This window comes from Podarcis erhardii (genome assembly GCF_964252035.2).
Source record: "Podarcis erhardii genome assembly, chromosome: 13".
Taxonomy (NCBI): Eukaryota; Metazoa; Chordata; class Lepidosauria; order Squamata; family Lacertidae; genus Podarcis; species Podarcis erhardii.
In genome coordinates, this window is record NC_138502.1 from 26,927,697 (window position 1) to 26,951,274 (window position 23,578).

A 23,578-nucleotide genomic window follows, 5' to 3' on the forward strand; every position below is an offset into this window, starting at 1 on the left:
AGATGGTTCTGTGAGGTCAGCCAGGTGATATGTATTAGATTTCATACATTTATTTCAACCCACTGGCCTTTTTAAAAAATGTTAATTGTTTCCCTGCAGGTCACTTTAATAAATTCTGGCGATTCATGCAAAGTTTCTGCAGACATTTTACTTCCTACTAGGGTGGGAACTTAACACATTGTGTTGTTTTGTTTTGTTTTGTTTTGTTTTTAAAAAGGAAATTCAGCACCAAGAAGAGAACAAGTACATGGATTTGCACATGCTAATACATATATAAAATATACCTTCAATAGAAAATACATCTCACTGGGGTGGGAGAGACTGTGGCTAGGTACCTGCTGTGAGCCTGCTCAGTCTGTTTTTTTCAGGTGCTCACTATTGATAGGCTATTTCAAGGTACAGTGGTACCTCGGGTTAAGAACTTAATTCGTTCTGGAGGTCAGTTCTTAACCTGAAACTGTTCTTAACCTGAGGTACCACTTTAGCTAATGGGGCCTCCCGCTGCTGCCATGCCGCCACCATGCAATTTCTGTTCTCATCCTGAAGCAAAGTTCTTAACCTGAGGTACTATTTCTGGGTTAGCGGAGTCTGTAACCTGAAACATCTGTAACTTGAAGCATCTGTAAGCCGAGTTACCACTGTATCCTTAAAGTGATAGCAGGGGAAGGTTGCTTTGAGTGGATGGAAATCTTCCAGAGTTGCCAAACACAGCAGGAGACCTGAGAGGCAAAGGGCAAGAGGGGGAGAGGAATAAAAAAACATGCAGGGTTTGGAATCTGGATGGGCTGAGTGTTGCCAGAGGGGTTTGTAAGGATCAAGAGGAAGGAAAGAGGATGATAACTGAGGACTAGGGGAAAGAGGTTGATGTACGCAGAGGATCTCCCTTAGCTGCAGTTGTGAGTCTAATGTGGTGCTGCTTCTAGGCAGGAGTCAGGAGCAAGACAGCAGTAACTCACAAGGTGTCAGCGAAGTTAAATTCATTATTCGAGGTTCTCCAGTTCCAAACTCCCATTTCTCTTTGAGCGCTCCTAAGCAAATCTCACCTGCCGAATTTTCCATCTTTGACAGCTGTGCAGCGCCTAGCGCAAAGCCATTTGGAATCCAACAGTTCCTGGATGGATGACGACTACCCCGAGGATGTTGAGGAGGACGAGGAAGATGAAGATGAGGAGGAGGAAGAGGAAGAAGCTCAGGATTCAGATGACACCGTGAGGGAGATGCCCGGCCTTTGCAAGCCTGGGGGTAAGCAATGACAATAGTAAGCAGAAACACGAGAGGCGGGGGAGGGAGACTGTGGTGCCAGCAGGGGGCAGCAGAGAATACCCATCTTGCGCTTGGCATGGCTGGGCCTGGCAGCTTCTAGGTAGCTCCTACAGTGGATGAGTCACATGTCTATTTGTTCTGAAGCCATTGTGTTGGTTTATTAAAGTTATTACATGCGCAGCACCATCTTAACACCGTCGTTGCATTTTCCCTCTTTGGTCAGTATAGTATGAATGGATAGGGAAGGGAAAGAAAAGGAGAAAGGAATAATAAAACACATTACACTGTAGGAACCCACACCAAAACCAGGGGAGAGTATTTTCTGGGAATTGCAGAAAATTGTTTTGTGCTGCCTTGAGTCTAAGCACCATAGCAAAGGAAAGGAAAGTTCAATCATTCATCCGAAACCACAGCAGAGAAAAGGATATGCCTAGATTATGTTCCATAGGAAATGTAAATATTATGTAAAATGTAAATGTAAATATAACAACCCTTCAGACTCAAGGCCCATCTAGCTAGTCCAGCATCCTGTTTCAAGCCACATGCTTCCAGGAAGCCCGCAAGTGGAGTATGGAAGGGCCAGCTTAATAGCAAATCGTTTTCCAAGCCTAAAATAGATGAATACTTCCCCACTCTCTGCCTGCACTGCTACTGGCAACAGGAAGCAGCCCAGCTTTCATCTGCAACAAACACGGATGTCAGTGCTGCTGGGATACAGAGAGGGATGAGCTGTCCACTCCAGCTTCCATGTTTTCCTCTTCTCTTCTCTTCTCTTCTCTTCTCTTCTCTTCTCTTCTCTTCTCTTCTCTTCTCTTCTCTTCTCTTCTCTCTAGCATGCCTTCGTGGTTGCAGCAGGAGAACCCACTCCACAAAAATAAAGGGAGAATCTACTGGAAGCTCAAATTTATGTTGCTCCATCTTCCTAGAATTCAGTCTTGCTCCTACTGTCTATTTGTAATTCAAGTCTAGATCTTAACTGCCTAGCCTTATGGGTGCAAATGTGGACCCATGCCCTATGACTTCGCCTCCCACCTGCTCCTTGCCAAGCATTTCCCAGTTTGTTAAAAAGCTAAATTTTGCATGTAGAATTAAATATGCAAAGATAACCAGCACAGACCTGAAAATATACATCGTCCCCAATACATCTGAGGTTAGTCATCGCAGTCCCCCTGCAACTGGGGGAATGAATTAGCCATGACTCACTTGGGTTCCGCTGCTCAGTCATGACTCACTTACCTGGATCAAGGCCATCATCAGCAAAGTGAATTTGAAATTCATCATTTGGGTTTCTTCAACCCAAAACTTGGCTTTTTGTGGAACTGCATGCATACTGCCTGCCTCTTCTAAAAAATGCATAGTTCTTCCATTCATTGCCAAATTGTTTAGCACTTGCCTTCACTGTGGGTTGCTCTTAAAAGGATAGGATATATTCCTAGGGGGCAGGTCTAGTAGCCATGACAAGCCAAATGGAACCTCCACAATTCAAAGCAGTACAGTGGTACCTCTGGTTAAGTACTTAATTCGTTCCGGAGGTCCGTTCTTAACCTGAAACTGTTCTTAACCTGAAGCACCACTTTAGCTAATGGGGCCTCCTGCTACCGCCGTGCCGCTGGAGCACAATTTCTGTTCTCATCCTGAAGCAAAGTTCTTAACCCGAGGTACTATTTCTGGGTTAGTGGAGTCTGTAACCTGAAGCGTATGTAACCCGAGGTACTACTGTATACCTCTGCAGGTTGTTGGGGGGAAATAGCAAGTGATTGCCCCAGCCGCTCAGGGACATCTGGCTATCTGTGCTGCAGATACGCCATGTCTAATCCAGTGAAGCAGCGCTGTTCTTAATCAGAAACACCAAAGAGTCTTGTGTCACCTTAAAGACTAATGCATTTATTGTGGCATTTGCTTGAAGGCTTATGCCATACTGAATTCAGCAGCCTTTGGGGCTCTTGGCTTGTTGTTTTTTGCTGCAACAGTCTAAACAGTCCCCTTGGAAGTTCTTAATCAAGAAATTGGCTTCTGCCATCATAATGGCACTGCTATTTAACAAAAAAAAAGTTTTGCAAGTTTTGGCAACCCTATAATTTTGCTAAATTCCGAACTATTGTTTCAGACATTTTTTTTCACTCCACGTCAAAAACAATGATCAAATTATAATTCTCCGCTTTGGCATTTATCCTCCCCTACTCCCAAGTCTTGGTTGAAAGATAGAATTCCTTCCCCTGACTTCTCCCCATTTCCGCTGCCCCCCCCCACCATAAAATGCATTTGCTTCAGCCTGAGGTGATAGCTCAAAGGGTGCTCTAGAGAGCAGGGAGGGGCTGTTTCTCGAGGTCAAGTCGTTCTCAAACAGGTGGGCTGTTTCCATGGCGATGCTCTTCTATTTAAAGGGCTTTCTCCCGCTGTTCGCCATGTATCCCACTCGCTGGGGGGTTCGCTGCATGTACTGAATACATTTCCCTTCATTTAGCACCTCTGCTGTCAGGGAGAAACCTGTAAATGGTTCCTCCTCCTCCTCCCCTCCCAACTCTCTCTCTCTCTCTCTCTCTCTCTCTCCCACACACACACACACACACACACACACAAGCTCCTTACCCCCAGTATGGGGAGAAGCTGCTAGTCTCCTAGGAAACCATCTTCCTCAGCAGGAAAGAGCTGTGAGATGGGAGAGGTGGCATCTATACAAGGCATCTTTCTCTCTCCCGCCTCCAGACCCTTCTGTCCACAAATTCACTCCCTCTTGCTATATAAGAGCAAAAGGTCTGGAGTTTTTTTTGGGGGGGTAGTTGCTAGGTGTCCGGCAGTTTTTTTTAAAAAAGCAGGCTTCTGTGGATTTCAGATCTTCACAAAATTGTGGCCACATGGAGCCTCTTTCAAACTGCAGAGGGAAGGCAGGGGGAAAGCAAAGAGGAGGACGGTGCCAAGTTGGTACGTGGATGTGGCTGGGGTTTATAAGATCCTAGCGGGAGCTTTGTGATCACACGCTGGCTCTCAGGCTGTGTCTACACACACACATTTACTCTGCGTCTAGTGGGCTCCCATCCACATAGCTGTCAAGTGTCCCTTATTTGAAGGGACAGTCCCTTATTCCAGCGCCATGTCCCGCTGCTGTCCCTTATTGATAGATGTCCCTTAAATGTCCCTTAAATGATGTCCCTTAAATTTCAAAGAAAGCACCTCCTCTCCCTCCCTCCCTGCCGGCCAGGGAGGAGGGAGGCTCCAACTGTGTTGCTTGGCTGTGTTGCTCACCCAATAAGAAGTCTAAGAACGACGGGGGGGTGGAGCTTGCATGCCTTGTGTGTGGCTAGTTAATGCAAGCTGAGGAGGTTTTTGAATGCTGGACACCATTTTGTTGCACGTGCTGCTGCAAACTTTGCAATGCAAAGCCAGGCCAGGGAGCCATCTTAAGTTGAGGCTGCATAGGCCTTGTGGTGCATGTGATTCAGATTCTATTCAGTTGAACCTCTGGTTACAAAGTTGGTTGGACAGTGTTCTCAAAGCTACCAGCATGAGTTTGACCAGACTGCAGGAGGACAGGAAGACTGGAGTGCCTGGAACAGGTGAGGCTGCAGGTCCCTTATTTTGGCTGCTGGTCCCTTATTTTCAAGGCTGCTGGTCCCTTATTTTCAAATCTGTAAGTTGACAGCTATGCCCATCCTAAGTTTGGGAACTGGCGTACATATAACATTAGCCACAATTCATATTTCCTGCAACATCTTGTGAAATACTGTGCTGGATGTGTTCCCCCTGCCCAAACTAGCTGCAACCTGAATAAAGGGCGAAAGAACCACCTAACTGTGTTCTGTGCCAGTGATGTGTTGACAGCATCAGTCTGGGCAACCACAGGGAGTGGAAACTTGGTTTCTTTTTTCTTTTCTTTTCAAAATGCTGCCGCACAATTATTTTTTCGTGTAGCGCCAGCAGTGTGTACAGGGCATTGAAAAGGCAATGGTGTTTTTGGGTCTGGCTGAGATGGCAAAGTTAACATGTTTAATCAGAGAAAAATCATTACTGGCATCTGTTAAGCACCAGAAATTTCGTATGGGCTTTTTGTGCGAGAAAAGAAAACGAACTTGTAATATCTGGATTTGAAGATTGAAAAAAGACTGGTTTGCAGATGATAGAATGGTTGGATTTTAAGGAATGGATATTATATGTTGCTGCAGGACAGAGACCTGGGAGTCTTTTGACTCCTTTCTGTCTTTCTTTAGTTTTTCCTTTCTTTCCCTTTTTCTTTTCTTCAGTTCTCTCCTGATCTTGTCTTTTATTCTTTCTGACTTTGTTCTTTTTTTGGCTAAGTAGCTATTTTATCTTAGTGTATTATAAAAAATATACCTTGTAATGGATTTGTGTTTTTGTATATCTCTGAATAAGTATCAATAAATAAGTTAGTAAAAGGAAAAAGGAAAGATGTTTTGACCATGTCTTCCTTTCCCAACTCATATTTCTTTATTGCCTGTTACAGCATCCCAGTTGGGCCCAGCTTCCAAGGCAGCCTTGCTCAGGCAATGCACTGGTAAGAAAACAGCTTCCTCTCATGGCAGATCTGCATCCTAGCAATCTATCCGAGAGTTACATAATCAGAGCAATCAGCACTGGAGCTGTCCAAAGTCAAACAGCCCTGTGGGCTTTGCAGTTGTGCAAAAGAGGGATTCTCTTACCCTTTCATGAGAAACTGCATGTGCCAAATAGTCTTGCAGACTATTGTGAAAGTTACAGGAGGCTCTGCCCATCTTTTATTTTCCTTTTTTAAAAAATATAATATTTATTCGTATTTCAAAAATGGTACAGAAACAAAAAAAGAACAAAAAATAACACAAATACAAAAATACAAAACTAAAAACAATTAAAAACAGATAAAATTTCAATTGCTTATTTTCTTTTAACTCATTTCCCAGACCTCCTCACACCTCCCCTTTTCGTATTCCAATTCAAATTATTAATTCAGCAAATCCTTATTATAACTTATTATATCTTTTTTCTCAACCTTTACATTACAGCTGGGAACCACTTAATTTCTGTCCAACATCATTCTAACATTCACATCTTTTTTTTCTTTTCTTTTTTTCTTAATTTTGCCTTAATCGGAACTTATGAGAGCTCTGGTTAAATAGCGAACAAGTAAGGAGACTTCCGGTAAAGATGGCATCAGGTCAGAAAGTTGGCTCACACAATTTTAACCAATTTTCAGTTGGTTTTAACCAATTATTTTATCAACCTTTTCATAACTTGGAACAAGCAAGGAATGCCTGCGGTCTTACAAGGGAAATTCAGGAGGTGCCAAATCTACATCAAGTGTTTTAAACTTACAAATTGAATATGCAAGATGTATATAGCATTCCATGCAGAGGCATACCTAGGGTCCCTTGTGCCCTTGGCAAGGACCTGTATTGGTATTCTCTCCCCCCCCCCCGCCCCCAAAAAATCTCTTTACCACCATAGCCACAGTAGAAATGACAACATTGCATGCGACCCAAGTACGCAAAGCATCCAGAGTGAGGGCGAGGCGAGGAGGAAGGGCCGAAAAATTGGCACGCCTTTGTGCCATGGTGTGAGAAGGATGGGAAGCTTTTCCTGGGTTTATCTCTCCACACCAGAAGCAGCACTGCGCCACACACGTATTCATCATACCCCCCGTAGTCTCCATCTACCTTCATACTGCCCTGCCACTTTCCCTACCACTCAGCTCCCAGCTGACACAGATAGCTGAGGCAGGGAAGAGAGGAGATCTCTTGGGTGTTATTAATGTCCCAGGTTCATAGGGACAGGAGCCCAGCAGGAGTGGCAAGGGAGAAGAATGTCGAAGAGCTGAGCCGCTCAATCAGCAGATATATCTATCCCAAGATTATACACCCCTTAGATGCAGCTCAGGAATGGTGTGCTTTAATGTTTCACATACCCCCCAAAAAATCCCAAACCCACATAGAAAAATGTAACATCCACTTCTCCATGACTATATATGGTAGTACTCTTACATGCATTTCCCATCTGTACTCTGAAAGTGGTACAGTCTGGCTGAAGCTGTATTATGTGTCCAAATATATCTCCTTCTGATCCGCATCTTAGATGTCAGCACTTTGATAGAATGCTAGATTGCTGCTTTCCACACATGTATTGCATTCACTGGGAATTGTGTGGGCGTGGCATGTTAATTTACTTCTGTTATCCTTGGCTCTTAATAATTTGCTTTCCCCCCTCCATCACTAAATGATCTGTGCATATACTCTCGGTGTTTTTGACATCGACCGCCTGCTTTCTCTTTGAAAGCACAGAGCAGCGTGCATGGGGGCTCCATCACAGCACTGACCTTAGCTTCCGCAAAGCTACAATATCAAGTGCTCCCAGATTGTACATTGGTCCATATGTTTGTGTGTATATGTGCCACCTTCTCACTGTTCGGTGTGCATTTGGCAATGCTGGCTGTTGCTTATGGTCCTTCCAGATACAGGCTTAATACTGCGAAAGATTGTTGAGAGATTGCTGCAAAAAAACAACAGCCAACAACTTGCATGTGTGAGGAGCACTGATCCCACAATAAATGTATATCTGGAAGCACCCTTGGAGAAGATTGTGTTGCTATAAAACCAGCTGAATCACAAAGATGCTGCAGCCTCTGTTATTCTGCCTGATAACGTTGCTGCTGGGTGCTTCCAGATTTAATCCAAGACACAACAAGAAGGCTGCATCATGTTTCATTGGAACGCACATGTACGTGGTCTTCAGACTAGCGAAAGAAGCACACAGGCAGAGGAGACAACATACAAGCTCAAACGCACACAATGGGGCATTTGTGGGTAGTGATATTTTCTCTCTCCTTTTTCCTCTTCAATCACCATCGCGGCTGCCTGAGAAGTCTTGGAAAACAAGCCCAAAGAATCTGAGCATCCTATCTATCCTGCACTCTCCAAATCACAGAAACGGAAAGGTAAATGTGTGTGTGACAACTGCAGGGCTTAAGTGGGATTTATCACTCGGGATATATGGACGAAGGCAAAAAGCTTTTGAGCATTAAAGATGGCATGGCAGCAGCATCATTGCCCACGGGGTGCATACTTTGTTGTTGTTGTTGTTGTTACCACCCCACCTTTTCCCCTGACGGAACTCAAAATAGCTTACAGATAAAAATAAGAACCACTAAAAGCATAGGGGGGAAATCATTAAAATACAATTAAACATTGATATATTAAAACTATGTAATATATAAAACCTGTTAAAACCATACGGATAATTACAATTAAAACAGCACGGCACCAGCCCTTTCATTCAAAGCAGTCAGTTCCCCAAAGCCTGTTGGAAAAAGAAAGTCTTCACCTGCTGGCACAAGGACAACAAGGAAGGAGCCAGTCTAGTTTCTCTAGGAAGGGAGTTCCAAAGCCTGGGAGCTGCCACCAAGAAGGCCGTCTCCCGCGTCTCTGCCAAGCGCCCCTGTGAGGTGGCAGGAGCAAGAGAAGGGTCTCCCCTGAAGATCTCAAAACCCAGCCAGGTTCATCTGAGGGAATAGAGTCCTTCAGATAGCTTGGACTGAAGCTCTGTAGGGCTTTATAGGTCACAACCAGCATTTTGAATTGTGCCTGGAAACCGACAGGTAGCCGGTGGAGCTGTTGTCACAAGGGAGTTGTACGCTGTGTACGACGAGCCCAGGTAAACAATCTGGCTGCAGCTCTTTGAGCCAGCTGAAGTTTCTGAGCACTTTCCAAAGGCTGCCCCACAAAGAGTGCGTTACAGTAATCCAAATGGCATGTAACTTAAGTCGTGCATCACCGTGGCCAAATCAGATAGCTCAAGAAGCGGGCACAGCTGGCTATGCACGAGAAGATTATGCAGGATTCTGATGCTCTCAAAAAAAAACTTTTGAAAGCTGGGAACAATGGCAGTGGTGGGCAACTCTCTCTCTGCCTTATCACTGTCAGCTGCCTGTAGGAACTCTTGTCCTTCTCCAGCCACGGTCTCCATGGAAACAGAATCATAGGCAGATCTGTAACATATTCTGTGGGTACAGAAGAGGAATCTCAATAAAATGTTGTGGCATGTCTCTTCTCCACAACAGTCCCTTTGAACAGGAACCTTTTACCATTGTTGAGGGCTTAGAAACGAGCCCTTTTTTTCCTTTCCCAGAATCCTCTGCTGCACCATATAGTTGCCAAGAGTTAACTGTCAGGGATAGCTGCCAGCCCTGAACGTCAAGGTTTCATTGCTTATATACTTGGGGAAGAAGAGTTTTATAGGCTTGTGGTGTGCCCTCGCTGGATCCTAGTGCTCTCCTCTAGGATACTACTGGGGATGATGGACAGTGGGCAGGATGAGGCCCACCAAGCCATTTGAAGTGGCCTGCTCCGGTCTTCAGAGATCAGTCTGTGAAAGACAGAGATTTCCCTCTCTACTGCAATGTGTAAGGCTTCTCAGTTGCCTAGAGAGCCTTCAGACACAGAGACTATTAAAGATGTTTGATCAGCAAGCAGGTTAAATATTATATACATACATGACTTAACAGTGAAGGCAGTTGACTTTTTTTCCATTCTGTCACGGCAAAGCTTCATGAAATGAAGTTTTGTCCTATCCGCGTGAAATTTGGCATAAAGAATATGCCTTGGGTGGGTTGAGGGCAGCATAATAGGGTGACATTTCAGAAAATCCTGGAGAAGAATGGCTGAATTAGAGCAGTTCACACATTTTGCGTTCAGGTTCAGGCATCCCATGTTCCCTGCCATTATTATTATTATTATTATTATTATTATTATTATTATTATTATTATAAACAGTCAAAGCATACCTTACATTTACCCATTTGGGGCTGTTTCCATTATGTTGAAAACTTGTGCCTGTTTCAAGGATCTTCCTTCTGCTGGTCAAAATCTGCTGTGTATAAATCTGGAACCGTGAGGTTTCAGAATTCCCATTCTAATCAGTCATTTAACTAAGAGTGAGTTGTTCAAAACATTGCTCGTTGCCAAACACTGGCTCTTCCCAGAGGGAGCTTGCTTCCCAGAAGAAAAATGGCCATCGCCGAGGAGGAGGCTGCTGTGGAAGACGGTGGGTGGGAGGAATGGAGCTGCTGTGCTTGTTTTGGTGTGTGCAAAATGCTTCAGCACGAGTCTGGGTGTGTTTGTGAGTGAATTTCTGCTGCATATGTGTGTGAGAGGAGTGTGTGTGTTAGAAAAAGGGAAGCTGCCATGATTGAATGGGATTTGCAGTCTCTGGCTCCCCCCCCCCCCGCCCCCCAGTGATTCCCGCTGCAACTTATTTTGAGATCTCTGCCCTGTTTGCAATCTGGGATCTCAGCAGTGGATTTGGGCCCCATACATTTAAGGCACGTGGCTTTCCCTCAAAGAACCCTGGAAACTGTAGTTTGCCCCTCACAGAGCTACAGTTCCCAGCATCCTCAACAAAACACAGTTTCCATGATTCCGGGGGGGGGGGGGGGGGTATGTGTTCTAAAGACTTTTAGAAGACATCTGAAGGAAGCCCTGTTTAGGGAAGCTTTTTATGTTTGATGGATTACTGTATTTTAATATTCTGTTGGAAGCCGCCCAGAGTGGCTGTGGAAACCCAGCCAGATGGGTGGGGTATAAATAATAAATCATTATTATTACTATTACTATTATTATTATTAAGGCACTTTATACGGTTATTGCAAGCTATTCATTCTTAGCTTTAGGCGCTTATAGAGTGATAACAGCAATAGACTGCATGCGAGGTCTGGTATTGTTCGGAACCCATTGAGCCAGGTCATTATCTTCATCATAGTTTGTTCCATGGTTGAAGAACCGTATCAGGACTAAAATACAGTCCATTACGGCAAAAGCAGGGATAATGTTGAGATAATTATAAAAATGGCCTCCTTTAGAGGGCTGATGTAAATATTACTAAGATAATAATTGCAAAGTTATTTTGACATCTTAAATGGCAGTATAATTCTTATGTATTATGGGGTGTGTCCCACTCCCTGCTCCCACTCCCACCACCAGAGGGGGCTTAATGGAATTCAGCGAATATTCTTTTCAATAAACGAAATAAATTCTAGAGGGGTTTTTTAACCCTTCAATTTAAGCTGAGGCAGATGAGGGGCACAATCGGTTTGGTAGCACTGGGTGCAGAGCTTGGGGGGGGGCACAGGGGCCTTGCAACAATGATTTAGAATGGAAGGCGAGAGGCAGGAGGTGCCAAATTTTGATGTTGTACAGGGCGCTGCTGAAGTGTCAGACCCAAAGGTCCACCACTGGTTTAAATATTTAACATAATTACTGAGTGTCTTCTACACCAGAAAGGATGGAAATTGCAAGTTAAGGTACCTGTGCTGGTGTATCTATATGGGGCTCTAAACAATATGGGATGTATTGAAAACTGAGGCTCCTTAGAATTTCCACGTTTTTCCATGGCACACGAGTAACTTTTAAGTTCCCTTTCTCTTAAATGGAAGGGGTATTTGATCCCAGAATTAACTTGCAGTGAGGTGTGAATGCCCTCGTTTGATCTCTGCTGCATATAGCTATGTGTTCAGTGTTAAGTTGTGGGTGAACATATCAGACGACATAGCAATTCTTCAAACAGCTCTTGTTTATTTACAGGCCAGAACAGAACTGAACTGAAGGGTTCAGTCAGCCTGCTTATATAGAGCTCCAGTACAACGTAACTGTAGCAATTTTCTAAAACTATCCAATCACTGAACGTCACTTTCGATCCCTTATTTGCATAACTATCTACAGTATCCCCCTGCTGGCCCAGGGTGAGAACTTCAGTACATAACATTCAGCCTCCAAACAATTCCCCCGCACCTGATCTGGCCAAAGCTGTTAGGCCAAGGCTCCAGTAGTACCGGGATGAGCATCAGGGAAACATCCCAGTGCTGCTGTGGAGAGGAGAATCTCTCTCCCTGCTCTTCCAACCATTTTCTGGCCACGTCCGCCAATGTGGCGGTGGCGCCTTCAGGCCACAAGCTGAGGGTTAGCCATCCCTGCTCTAAAGGATGCTTGCAGGGCAAAAGATGTTTTGTCACTTCTTGCTCGTCAGCGTGACGCTTGTTCCCGTCAGGTGGGCAGAAAGTATCCTTTGCTGGATCCGTAGAGGAAGTCCCCAATGAATCTGAGCAACCAGAAGGTGCTGAAGGCGAAGCCCAGGACCAGCAGAACCAGGAGACAGAGGTGGGACCGGAGCAGGGAGACCCACCACTAACAGGTAATGTACCTGAACAAAGGAGCTCTGTCTCTGGTGGTTGCTAATCAGCAGAGCACCTAGCTTAGTCCTTGGCTTTTAACATGTTGTTGCATTCCTAGTGTTGCAAAAGGTTTTTTTAAAAAAAATGTATGTTTTGCCTGTTTGCCTCACAAGAACCCTGAATAAGGCTGAGTAAGGGGCTGATCCATGGGCAGAAAAAATTATTTACTTGGTTTTTCATATTAAAGTTTTACAATCACATATCCAGCATCAAAAAAAGATTCCAAAGAATCTCCTGGACTTTCCTCCTCCCCTCAGTGAGTCCTGTTGTAAATCATTTCCTCCTGCATTTTTTATAATAATACAAATCTTTTACATCTCCATTATGTCCAAAATTCACCATTGAACTACAAGTGTTATTCCAATCCTACTAATGATTTTAGCTGTTTACAATGGTTTTTAAGATAAATTATAAATTTCTCCCATCCCTTACTAAAATTTTGGTCTTCCTGATTTCTGATTCTTCTGGTCATTTTTGCCATTTCGGCAGAATCCATAAACTTAATCTGCCATTCTTCTCTGGTCGGGACTTTATCTTCTTTCCATCTCTGGGCCTTCTATGAACTATTTTAAGTTCACTTTACAACACAAAGGATAAGTATAATGCTGGTTTAATATTGTGTCACCACCATCTCTCAAACTGGGACCTCTTCAAGAATCTGCTGTGGTACATGAGATTATGCTCTGTGATGTGAAACATGAAAGATAATGACTGACTCAAGCCTTCCTCCCCCCATGAGTTTCACATCAGAATACAGTGGTACCTCGGGATGCGAACGGGATCCGTTCTGGAGCCCTGTTCGCATCCCGAAGTGAACGTAACCCGTGTCCGCACGTCTGCGCGTGCGTGGGTCACGTTTCGGCGCTTCTGCACATGTGCGTGACGTCATTTTGACGGTCTGTGCATGCGCGCGCAGCGAAACCCGGAAGTAACGCGCTCCATTACTTCCGGGTCGCCATGGAGCACAACCCAAATTTGCCTAACCTGAAGCGTATTCATCCCGAGGTATGACTGTAGTGATTTGAACCCTGATTGCCCTGGTCCAAGCCCAGTGCTCTATATTGTATATTCCACACTGCCTCTGGTTTAAGATCATGGCTGGGAAGTGAATGATCTATTTATGACTAAGAGTATTTATCTCTCTCATTTGGGCCCTACAGAGCCCCCCACCAACCCACCACCAGCAGAAATGGCTTCCTCGCCCTCAGTTTCCCTATATAGCTAAAAAGTTGCCTTACCTGGCTGGTCTAGAACTACCTGATTTTCAAGGGTCTTGGTCTGCATTCGAAATTAGCCAGGCGCCACTCGCGTTTTGCAACTGGCAACCAGCCCTTTGCGGCTGAATGGAGATGTCCGGGTACCACCTTTGGTGCCTAGCATCTCCCCTTGCCTGGCTGCAATCAGCTGGTCTACCAGGCACCTGATGAAATACCTGATTCGTCCAGCAGTGCGGTCAGATGGACAGGGTGCAAAAAACAAATTGGTGGTGGTGGTGGTGGTGATGTGGTCTGGGTGATGTCCCATGTCCAGAACAGAAATTAATCCAGTGAATATGATCATTATTCACTGTTGTTGTTTTCAGCCTACAAACAATATAGAATGATTGTGTAATAAGTCATGTTTCCCCTATCCGCTTTGCACTGACTTTCCTTTGCATTGAAATGATTGGTGCAGAATAACATAATGATAATGCAATTATGAAAAGTTCAACCACAGTGAGATGAACAATGTAGGCTTCGTCAGAAGCCGAATGCAGAACAGAAGGAGTCCTGCACGTGACTGATAAAAGGTGGAACGGAACTTGATGCCTTCTTAATTCCCTAACTGTGACAACCATCTCATCCCCTCCTTGAGAGCCAGTGTGGTGTAGTGGTTAAGAGCAGTGGACTCATAATCTGGTGAACCAGGTTCAATTCCCCGCTTGTCCACATGCAGCTGCTGGGTGACTTTGGGCTAGTCACACTTCTCTGAAGTCTCTCAGCCCCACTCAGCTCACAGAGTGTTTGTTGTGGGGAAGGAAGGGAAAGGAGATTGTTAGTTACTTTGAGACTCCGTAGGGTAGTGATAAAGCAGGATATCAAATCCAAACTCTTCTTCTTGCTTTGGATTTTACAAGCGAAGATTACTTCTTTTCAAGTTAGTTTAGAACCAGTTTTGACGGTCACAGCCATTCAGCAGGAAACCCTGGGAATAGGAGCCATAGGAAAGAGCAACAGGCTTCTTACATGGAAATGTCAGCACCTTCACAAATGATGGCTGCCAGAGGGAAAACCATCTTTAAAGTGATTTGAAACTGGTGTAAAGTTTTGTCATGTAGATGCCCTACACATTGAGAACTCCCCCCCCCCCAATGCTTATGTTTTTCCTCTCCTTCTGTAGATCATGTTATGGAACTAAGTCGCTCCAGCTGGGAAGAGAGACCTCCCTGCGCTCTTAGCGCCGAAAACCGTTCCTCCCCACCCCCTATCCACACCACCACCTAGCGCAAGCAGTGAAGGGGTAGAGTCGGGAGCTGTCCCACTGATGGAAAACTCTCCTTTTTCACCAAGATGGATTGGGTTATTTCCTTTTAACAACTATCTTCTCTTTTCTGTTCCAGATTTGTCTTTCATTTCGCAGTGTTTGGTTTGTGTTCTGTGAATTATTTAGCACAAGGGAAAAGGAAGTGGGGGTAGGGGGAGCCACAGTCGCTGGTATCCAAACCTCCACATTCAGAAGGAATATATCATCTTTCTGACGGCCAGAGGCTGGGCACAAGTGACAAGAGGGTGGCTATCTTTACTGTGCCTTTGCTTGTGAGGTTCCGGGGTTTGGGGGGGTGTGCATAAGAGCTGTCGTTGTCCACAGGGCTGCTCGTTTGGTGTAATCCAGCATGGCGGTTCTTAACATCTTTTCACCCATCCAGATCTGAAAATCTAAAACTAGTATCTGAGACCAGTGAAAATAACCAGGTAGCTAGCCTGAAGACCATCGTTAGATTCTCAGAAATCCAAGTTTGAAAATGTACAACTCACAGCTGAATTCGAACTGATAAGCTGGAGGGGATATCTACAATTAATTCACTTCTGAATCCCTGCCACCATCTCTCTCTCTCTCTCTCTCTCTCTCTCTCTCTCTCCTGCCTCCCCAATGCCCCATTCATCTCTCTGGAATCTGCAAATTAAAATCTAATCATTTTGTATAGTTGAAACTGCTCTCCCTCCCTCCCTATGCTCTTAGACCCTTACTCCGCCACCTGTGTATTGGGCAATGCCTTTCCATGTGCCTCTCTGCTCTATTAAAGCTTTGTAAATAAACAAGATGTTTGAAGAGTGTTTTATGGAGGGGTGGGGGGGATGGTCACCAGCCCTGAGTAAGCCAGCTCTTTCCTTCACTGCATCAGCCAAGCATGAAAGAAGGAAAGGGTTTCATAACAGCAGGAAGCGTTTTATCTTTTGCAAATCAACCCTAAGTGCATGAGCCATGATTCATGGACAGGAGGACAGGGTTCGGGAGGTAAAAGGCTTAATTCCCAATGACTCCCAATGGGTGGACTAGGACCATAGCTGTCAACTTTTCCCTTTTCTTGTGAGGAATCCTATTCGGAATAAGGGAATTTCCCTTTGAAAAAGGGAAACGTTGACAGCTATGACTAGGATACTCCGAGTCTCTGCATCTCCCTTAAAACAGTAACTCTTGCTGCCAAAAGGCAGACCAGCTAAAACTCTTGTGGTCTGGAATTTTGTGGGGTTTTTCTGCAGGAAAGAAATTCAAAGGCTACTTAACACTTGTGCTTCCAAGACAGCCTCTACTTATTTTGTGGGAGGAATTCAAGCCGATGTCGGAAATTCAGGTGTACGCAATTAAAATGGATTAAAGGGCTCGGTCACCCTGTGCACAATAAATCTGCTTTTGAAAAGAATCTCAACTTTTTACTGTTTGGAAATTGATGAGGAAATGCCTTAAACAGTGATGGAAAGGTATGTAAGTGCCCCACAAACCAGGATGTAGGACAATACTCTTTGTTGTGTAACTTCCTTGTGGCCCAATAAACATCAACGCTCAATAAAGATCGGATATAATCTAACTTCTGGGTAAGCTTTATTCAAGCAACTCAGGATGCTTACAAACAGGTAAATTGGAGAGGCCCTCAATCAGCAACAGTTGACAGGGCTGATGGATCATTTACAACCTCCCTTCACAGTCTGCGTAAGAGATCCTTACATATAAATAGTCCGAGTTTTTGATGGGGTGAGGTAAGATCACGGTGGCTGCCTGTACACTCCTCCAACGATACCTATTATGTACGTATTAAACTTGAAAGCTAAGCCTGCTGCTTGCTTGTGTCTGGTACAATCATGCACACCTTATTTGAGAACTAGATTCAAATCACCTCTCCTGGCATGAAAGCGCCTGTACAGTGGTACCTCGGGTTACATACGCTTCAGGTTACATACGCTTCAGGTTACAGACTCCGCTAACCCAGAAATAATGCTTCAGGTTAAGAACTTTGCTTCAGATTAAGAACAGAAATCATGCCCTGGCAGTGCGGCGGCAGCAGGAGGCCCCATTAGCTAAAGTGGTGCTTCAGGTTAAGAACAGTTTCAGGTTAAGAATGGACCTCCAGAACGAATTAAGTACTTAACCTGAGGTACCACTGAATATGCGGCATGAAATGTATACAAACATTTGTCTCCTGAAATGTGAAAATGAAGGGGGAAATTTATATTTTGAAGCTAATATTTCTAAAAATGTCTGCAGCAGAGCATGGCATCCAACCCCTTGCATGCAATGTGGCTGGCTGACTTTCACTCGAGCAGACGATGAATCACTTGTTCATCCCTCCTCAGACAGGCGTCCTTGTTTTCTTTCTGTCAAAGGATTGACTTTGTACAACTGTGTATGTCCACTGGGTGTTTGGTTGATTTCCCCCTCCACCTAAACCCTCCACTCTCCCCCACCCCACCTGGACTCTGCTCTCAGTACACAGGAAAAATCTACTCCCTTCTAATACTTTGCGTTAGTATGGAAACTGGTTTTTTCAGGCCAGCTCCCAGCTGGGACCGTGCATATAGCAAAGAGACATTGTTGTTGCCAGAGAGCCACTTGCAAGTCGTCACTCGGCCTTCTGCAAGGAAGTGAGCAAAGCCAGCTGGGTCTTGGCACCTACCCCACTTGAGGAGACAAGGGCTGTTTTCATGCCGCCTTAACTGCTCCAATCTTGCCTTCTCTTAATCAAGCTTAGTCTGTTCCTTGATCCTTTCCAGGGGAGCTGCTCAGAGCATGTAACAGCTTGTTCTCATTTGGCTAGCACATGGTGTGATGGGATGAGGTGGCAAGGTCTGGGTAGTGGAATGGTGCCCAAACCTTGGCGTATTTTTCGTTCTCCAAGGCCTCAGTTGTAGGTAAGAGGGCAGACCAACGTGTTTCAACTTGCCTAGAAAAAGGAATCCACACTCCAAGGAATATCATATGTGAACGGGGCGACTCGGGATAGTTATCCAGACCATAACATCAATATACGTATGTAGCGTAGATATGCCCGGACTGAGTGCTCCATTTTCTGCTCCTTCAGCCAACAGAAAGTTCAGCGCAGGCTGAGTAGTGTCAATATTTGGAAGAGTGGGAACCCTGAAGGTTCTGGGAAAGTTTGTGGGACTTTCCTGTCCGTGTGGTTTCTCGTATCAGCAAATCCTTGTGCAGAGTCAACATGTCTTTTCCCCCAGCAACCACTTCTGTTGCATCAGGAATCAAGTGCTGCACTTCTCAAAACGGCAAAATCAAGTTACTAGGACATTGCAGCCCTGGCTAATTCAGCAAGCCCACTGCAGAGGGCTACATGGAACAGGCTTACCCACCTGTCATGGAGACCAGCAATTCAACTTCTCCCCACATCTGCCCCATTTGGATTCAGGATACAGGCTGAAGACATGTAGAATCATAGAGTTGGAAGGGACCCTGAGGATCGTCTCATCCAACCCCCTGCAAAGCAGGAATATGCAGCTGTCCCTTATGGAAATCAAACCTGTGACCTTGGTGCTCTCAGCACCATGCTCTAACCAACTGAGCTGTCCTCTGAAGAACATGAAGCGACCATCTTGTTGAAACTAAGCCAACCTGGGTCTGGTCAGTGCTGTCTGAGAGCCACACATATGCCACACTTAGGACCAAGGTGGAAAAAAAGATGGGCTATAAATGCAAGAAAAGTAAATAGGGAAAAAATTGTGCATACCTTATAAAAGGATTGTTTCCCCTCCATTACATTTTTATGTAACATTTCTGTTATTTTGTTTATATAACACAAAAATCATTCCCGAACAACACATTGTCCCCAGAACATTCCCCTCCTGCAATGCCTTAGTCCCGGCTGTGGAACTTCAGGCCTATTGGGTGCAGCCCTCCATGTCCGTCTTTCTGGCTCATGGGTTTTGAACTACACTGTGCCCTCTCTCCCTAGCCCAGACCCCTCACCTGCCCTGCTCTCTAGAGGCTCCTCCTCAAGTACTTTCGCCCGGCTGGCATGTGCCTTTGAAGTGTGGCGATGTTTCTTGTGGGCCTAGTTGAAGAGATGGAGAAGGAGTATAGAAACCCCTGGTTTTGGTGTGGCTGAAACGTAGCCTACCATACAAAATCAGAAGCCCTGCCCTTTTGCCTCTGGACTCACCAACCGCTGGCATGTAGCATGCAGAAGGCTGCCCATCAGGAGAGAATGCAGCCCTCGGGGCTGAAAACGGTTCCTCACTCTTCCCTTAGGCCTAATGCTCAACAAAAAGAAATGCAGAGCCTCCACAGTTCCCTATATTCCAGGGACAATCACAGAATATCAGAAGCCATCTCAGTTTCTGATTCGATCCCGCAGTGTCCCACTTTTCCTTGTTGTTTAGTCCTTTAGTCGTGTCCGATTCTTCGTGACCCCATGGACCAGAGCACACCAGGCACTCCTGTCTCCCACTGCCTCCCGTAGTTTGGTCAAACTTCATGGATCATTGCCTTGTCATGGCGAAGGGGCTTGAATAACTCAGAGAAGCTATGAGCTATGCCATGCAGGGCCACCCAAGACGGACAGGTCATAGTGGAGAGTTTTGACTAAATGTGATCCACCTGGAGCAGGAACCGGCAAGCCACTCCAGTATCCCTGCCAAGAAAACTCCATGGACAAAATCAACAGGCACTTTTCCTTAGCATGTCCTTATTTTTACCAGAGAAATGTAGGGTGGTATAGAGTAATGCGACCCCCCGAGCCAAGGTTATAAGGAACTATACCACCTTGAAAAGCATCTGAAGGCAGCCCTGTATATGGACTTTTTAAAAGTTTAATGTTTTATTATGCTCTTATATATATACTGGAAGCCACCCAGAGTGGCTGAGGCAACCTGGCAGTCAGATGGGTGGGGTATTATTATTATTATTATTATTATTATTATTATTATTATTATTATTATGGCCATCCCTATTTTCTTTGGAGAAATGTTGGAGGGCATGGAAATGGGGAAAGCTACACACAGGCATATTACAAAAATTACAGTCCTAAGAGCTCCAGGAACTCCGGCCAAATACTACTAAATTCAGTGCAAACCAAATCTTTAACTAAAAGGGCCTCAGTGCAGCTTCACTGCTTTCTAGTGCTGCAAACTGTATGGAGACAGCAAAAGCCCTTACAAACCACAGCCTTTGAAATAATAATAATAATAATAATAATAATAATAATAATAATAGATTTATATCACACCCTCCCCAGCCGAAGCCGGGCTCAGAGCCGCTAATAACAGTAATCATCCACGTAAATATCCAAGGATTGAACCGAGGGCAGAAAATCTCAGAGGTGACTCAAGAGCAAAGGTAACTTATTGCTCCGCCTCCCATCAAAATGAATCACTGAGGAACAAATACAGGTTTTTAACAGTATCACTCTAAATTCTCCGCAGGGTTGCTGGCTGTTGCCCACAGCCCGGCAATCTCTGCAAAGACAGGAGCGTCCTGCTTTGCCTAATAATCCCACTTGGTACTGAATTGTCCCTTGCTAAGCATTTTTTTTAAAAAGGGATGCGGGTGGCGCTATGGGTTAAACCACAGAGCCTAGGACTTGCCGATAAGAAGGTTGGCGGTTCAAATCCCCGCAACGGGGTGAGCTCCCGTTGCTCAGTCTCTGCTCCTGCCAACCTAGCAGTTCGAAAGCACGTCAAAGTGGAAGTAGATAAATAGGTACCGCTCCAGCGGGAAGGTAAACGGTGTTTCCGTGCACTGCTCTGGTTTGCCAGAAGCGGCTTAGTCATGCTGGCCACATGACCCGGAAGCTGTACGCCGGCTCCCTCGGCCAATAAAGCAAGATGAACGCCACAACCCCAGAGTTGGCCACAACTGGACCTAATGGTCAGGCGTCCCTTTCCCTTTACCTAAGCATTTTTAGGGTGTTCCATGCTTAATAAAACCCCTTTGCAAAACTATATTTTATTTGCCAGTTTGAAAGGAGGAAGCAAAAGTCAGAAACAATCCATCTGAGCCTCACAGCAGAAATGATTCTGCTCTTGAAACTGAAAGAGCTCAAAGACACGATAGCCAGCCTCTTTTTCTCATACTGCTTAAGTATAGCAATAAATTCCACACCAACTGGTGGGTTAAGTGGAACAATAAAAGTCACAGCCCAAATGTCAAACAGCCTGTCCAAGGGTCTGAGTCATAAACTGTAACCCTAGTTTGCAAGCAAGAAAAAATAAAAAAAGAAAAGAAACCAGAATTATCAGCTGTAAAATTCTTTGGCTCCTCCTCTCTTGTCAACATACGATAGAGCTTAATCAATCCATATTTACAGTACAATACATATTTACAGTAAAGGGTTACTATGCAATGCAGCATAATTAAATAACTACAGTTACAAAAACAGATATATATAAAGTTGAGGAATTTCCAGATAGGTACATTTTCTGTTCGGTTTAATGATGTTCCCCTTAACAGCCATCTATTAGTAATACAGTGGTATTAAGAACTTAATTTGTTCTGGAGGTCTGTTCTTAACCTGAAACTGTTCTTAACCTGAGGTACCACTTTAGCTAATGGGGCCTCCTCCTGCTGCTGCGCCGCCACTGTGCGGTTTCTGTTCTCATCCTGAAGCAAAGTTCTTAACCCAAGGTACTATTTCTGGGTTAGCGGAGTCTGTAACCTGAAGTGTCTATAACCCGAGGTACCACTGTAATTCCACCTGGCTGCTGCAGAGACAGTGATGGGGCAGTCGGGCTTACTGCATTCATTTGACTGAAGGACCAGCAGCCATTTGGCTCCTCCTTCTGGGTCAGCCCTACCAGTAGACAAGGGTGAGCCTCTTGTCTCAGGCAGTGATTGGGATCAAGGGTGGATCAATGTCCCCCTGCTAATCTGCAGCTGCCTTCACCTGCCAAGCCACTCAGTGCTGCCATTTTGTTTGCTTGCTGGATCCGACCCACGCCGCAATCTCCACTGCAGTACTCTCGAAGGCCTCTACAGACCCCACAAGTCCTTGTGAGTGCAGTGACTCTAGCACATGTGTTAAACTTTAAACAGTATTTGCAGTTGTTGCAGCAAACATGGTTTAAAGTTTAACAGTACAGTAGTAAACAGCTAAGCATTATTATTTGGGACACTTTCACTGTGGTCTAAACCACTGAGCCTCTTGAGCTTGCCGATCGGAAGGTTGGCACTTCGAATCCGTGCAACGGGGTGAGCTCCCCTTTGCTCTGTCCCAGCTCCTGCCAACCTAGGAGTTCAAAAGCACGCCAGTGCAAGTAGATAAATAGGTAGAGCTGTGCCAGGAAGGTAAACAGTGTTTCTGTGCACTCTGGTTTCTGTCACGGTGTTCTGTTGCACCAGAAGCGGTTTAGTCATGCTGGCCACACGACCCAGAAAGCTGTCTGTGGCAGAAAGATATATCCAGATTTGTCTGGCAGGGCAAAAAGCCCAGAATTAAGTTTAAGATATTAACAGATGCGAAAGAAAGAGGGGGCTTTGCCCTGCCAGACTTAAAGTTGTACTATGAAGCCGCAGCTTTTTGCTGGCTAAAAGACTGGCTACTTCTCGAAGACACTGACGTGTTGGACTTGGAAGGTTTTAACAATGCTTTTGGTTGGCATGCATACCTATGGTATGACAAAGTTAAGATCAATAAGGCCTTTAAGAACCATATTGTCAGAAAAGCAGTGTTTAATGTCTGGACAAAATACAAAGACTTACTGGAAAATAAAACTCCAAGGTGGCTCTCACCTCTGGAGGCTAAGGCCCTAAAAAGACCCAATATGGAGGCTAAATGGCCAAAATATTGGGAAATATTAGAAAAAGATGGAGACAATTGGAAATTGCAGAGTTTAGAGAAAATGAAGGATAAGGTGCGAGACTGGTTACATTATGCTCAGATTAAAGAAGTTTTTAAAAATGATAAAAAGTTAGGGTTCCAGGTGGAGAAATCGAAGTTAGAAACTGAATTGTTAGAACCAAAGACTAAGGTATTATCTAGAATGTATAACTTGCTGTTAAAATGGAATACACAAGACGAAATGGTTAAATCGGTTATGATAAAATGGGCACAGGACATTGGGCATAACATTATGTTTGAGGACTGGGAAAGGTTGTGGACCACTGGGCTGAACTTCACCGCATGTAATGCTCTGAAGGAAAATGTAATGAAAATGATATATAGATGGTACATGACCCCAGTTAAACTTGCCAAAATATACCATTCGTCTGATAATAAATGTTGGAAATGTAAAGAAAACGAAGGAACATTCTTTCACCTCTGGTGGACATGCCCTAAGGTGAAGGTCTTCTGGGAAATGATATATAATGAGCTGAAAAAGGTATTTAAGTATACCTTCACTAAGAAACCAGAGGCCTTCCTTCTGGGTATTGTCGGCCAGAAGGTGTTAAAGAAGGACCGAACATTCTTTATGTATGCAACAACGGCAGCAAGGATACTCATCGCAAAAAACTGGAAAACTCAAGATCTACCCACACTGGAAGAGTGGCAGATGCAACTGATGGACTATATGCAACTGGCCGAGATGACAGGCAGAATCCGTAACCTGGGAGAAGAGAAGATGGAGGAAGACTGGGAGAAATTCAAGAAGTATCTACAAAAACATTGTAATTTGGTTGAATGCTAAGAAG

At 44.7% G+C, this 23,578-nt stretch overlaps 1 protein-coding gene across 1 annotated transcript in view; it reads left to right on the forward strand.

Annotated features, from left to right (window-relative positions):
* The window catches only part of PPP1R1B (protein phosphatase 1 regulatory inhibitor subunit 1B), a 50,356-nt gene extending 34,588 nt beyond the window's left edge, over positions 1-15,768 (forward strand). Inside the window, exons 5-9 of the mRNA XM_081837062.1 lie at positions 1,069-1,242; positions 5,723-5,773; positions 8,111-8,182; positions 12,286-12,429; positions 14,849-15,768. Coding sequence (XP_081693188.1) covers positions 1,069-1,242; positions 5,723-5,773; positions 8,111-8,182; positions 12,286-12,429; positions 14,849-14,952 — 545 coding nt within the window. The 3' untranslated portion in view covers positions 14,953-15,768. The remainder of the gene's footprint in view (positions 1-1,068; positions 1,243-5,722; positions 5,774-8,110; positions 8,183-12,285; positions 12,430-14,848) is intronic.
* The last annotated feature ends 7,810 nt before the right edge of the window (positions 15,769-23,578 follow it).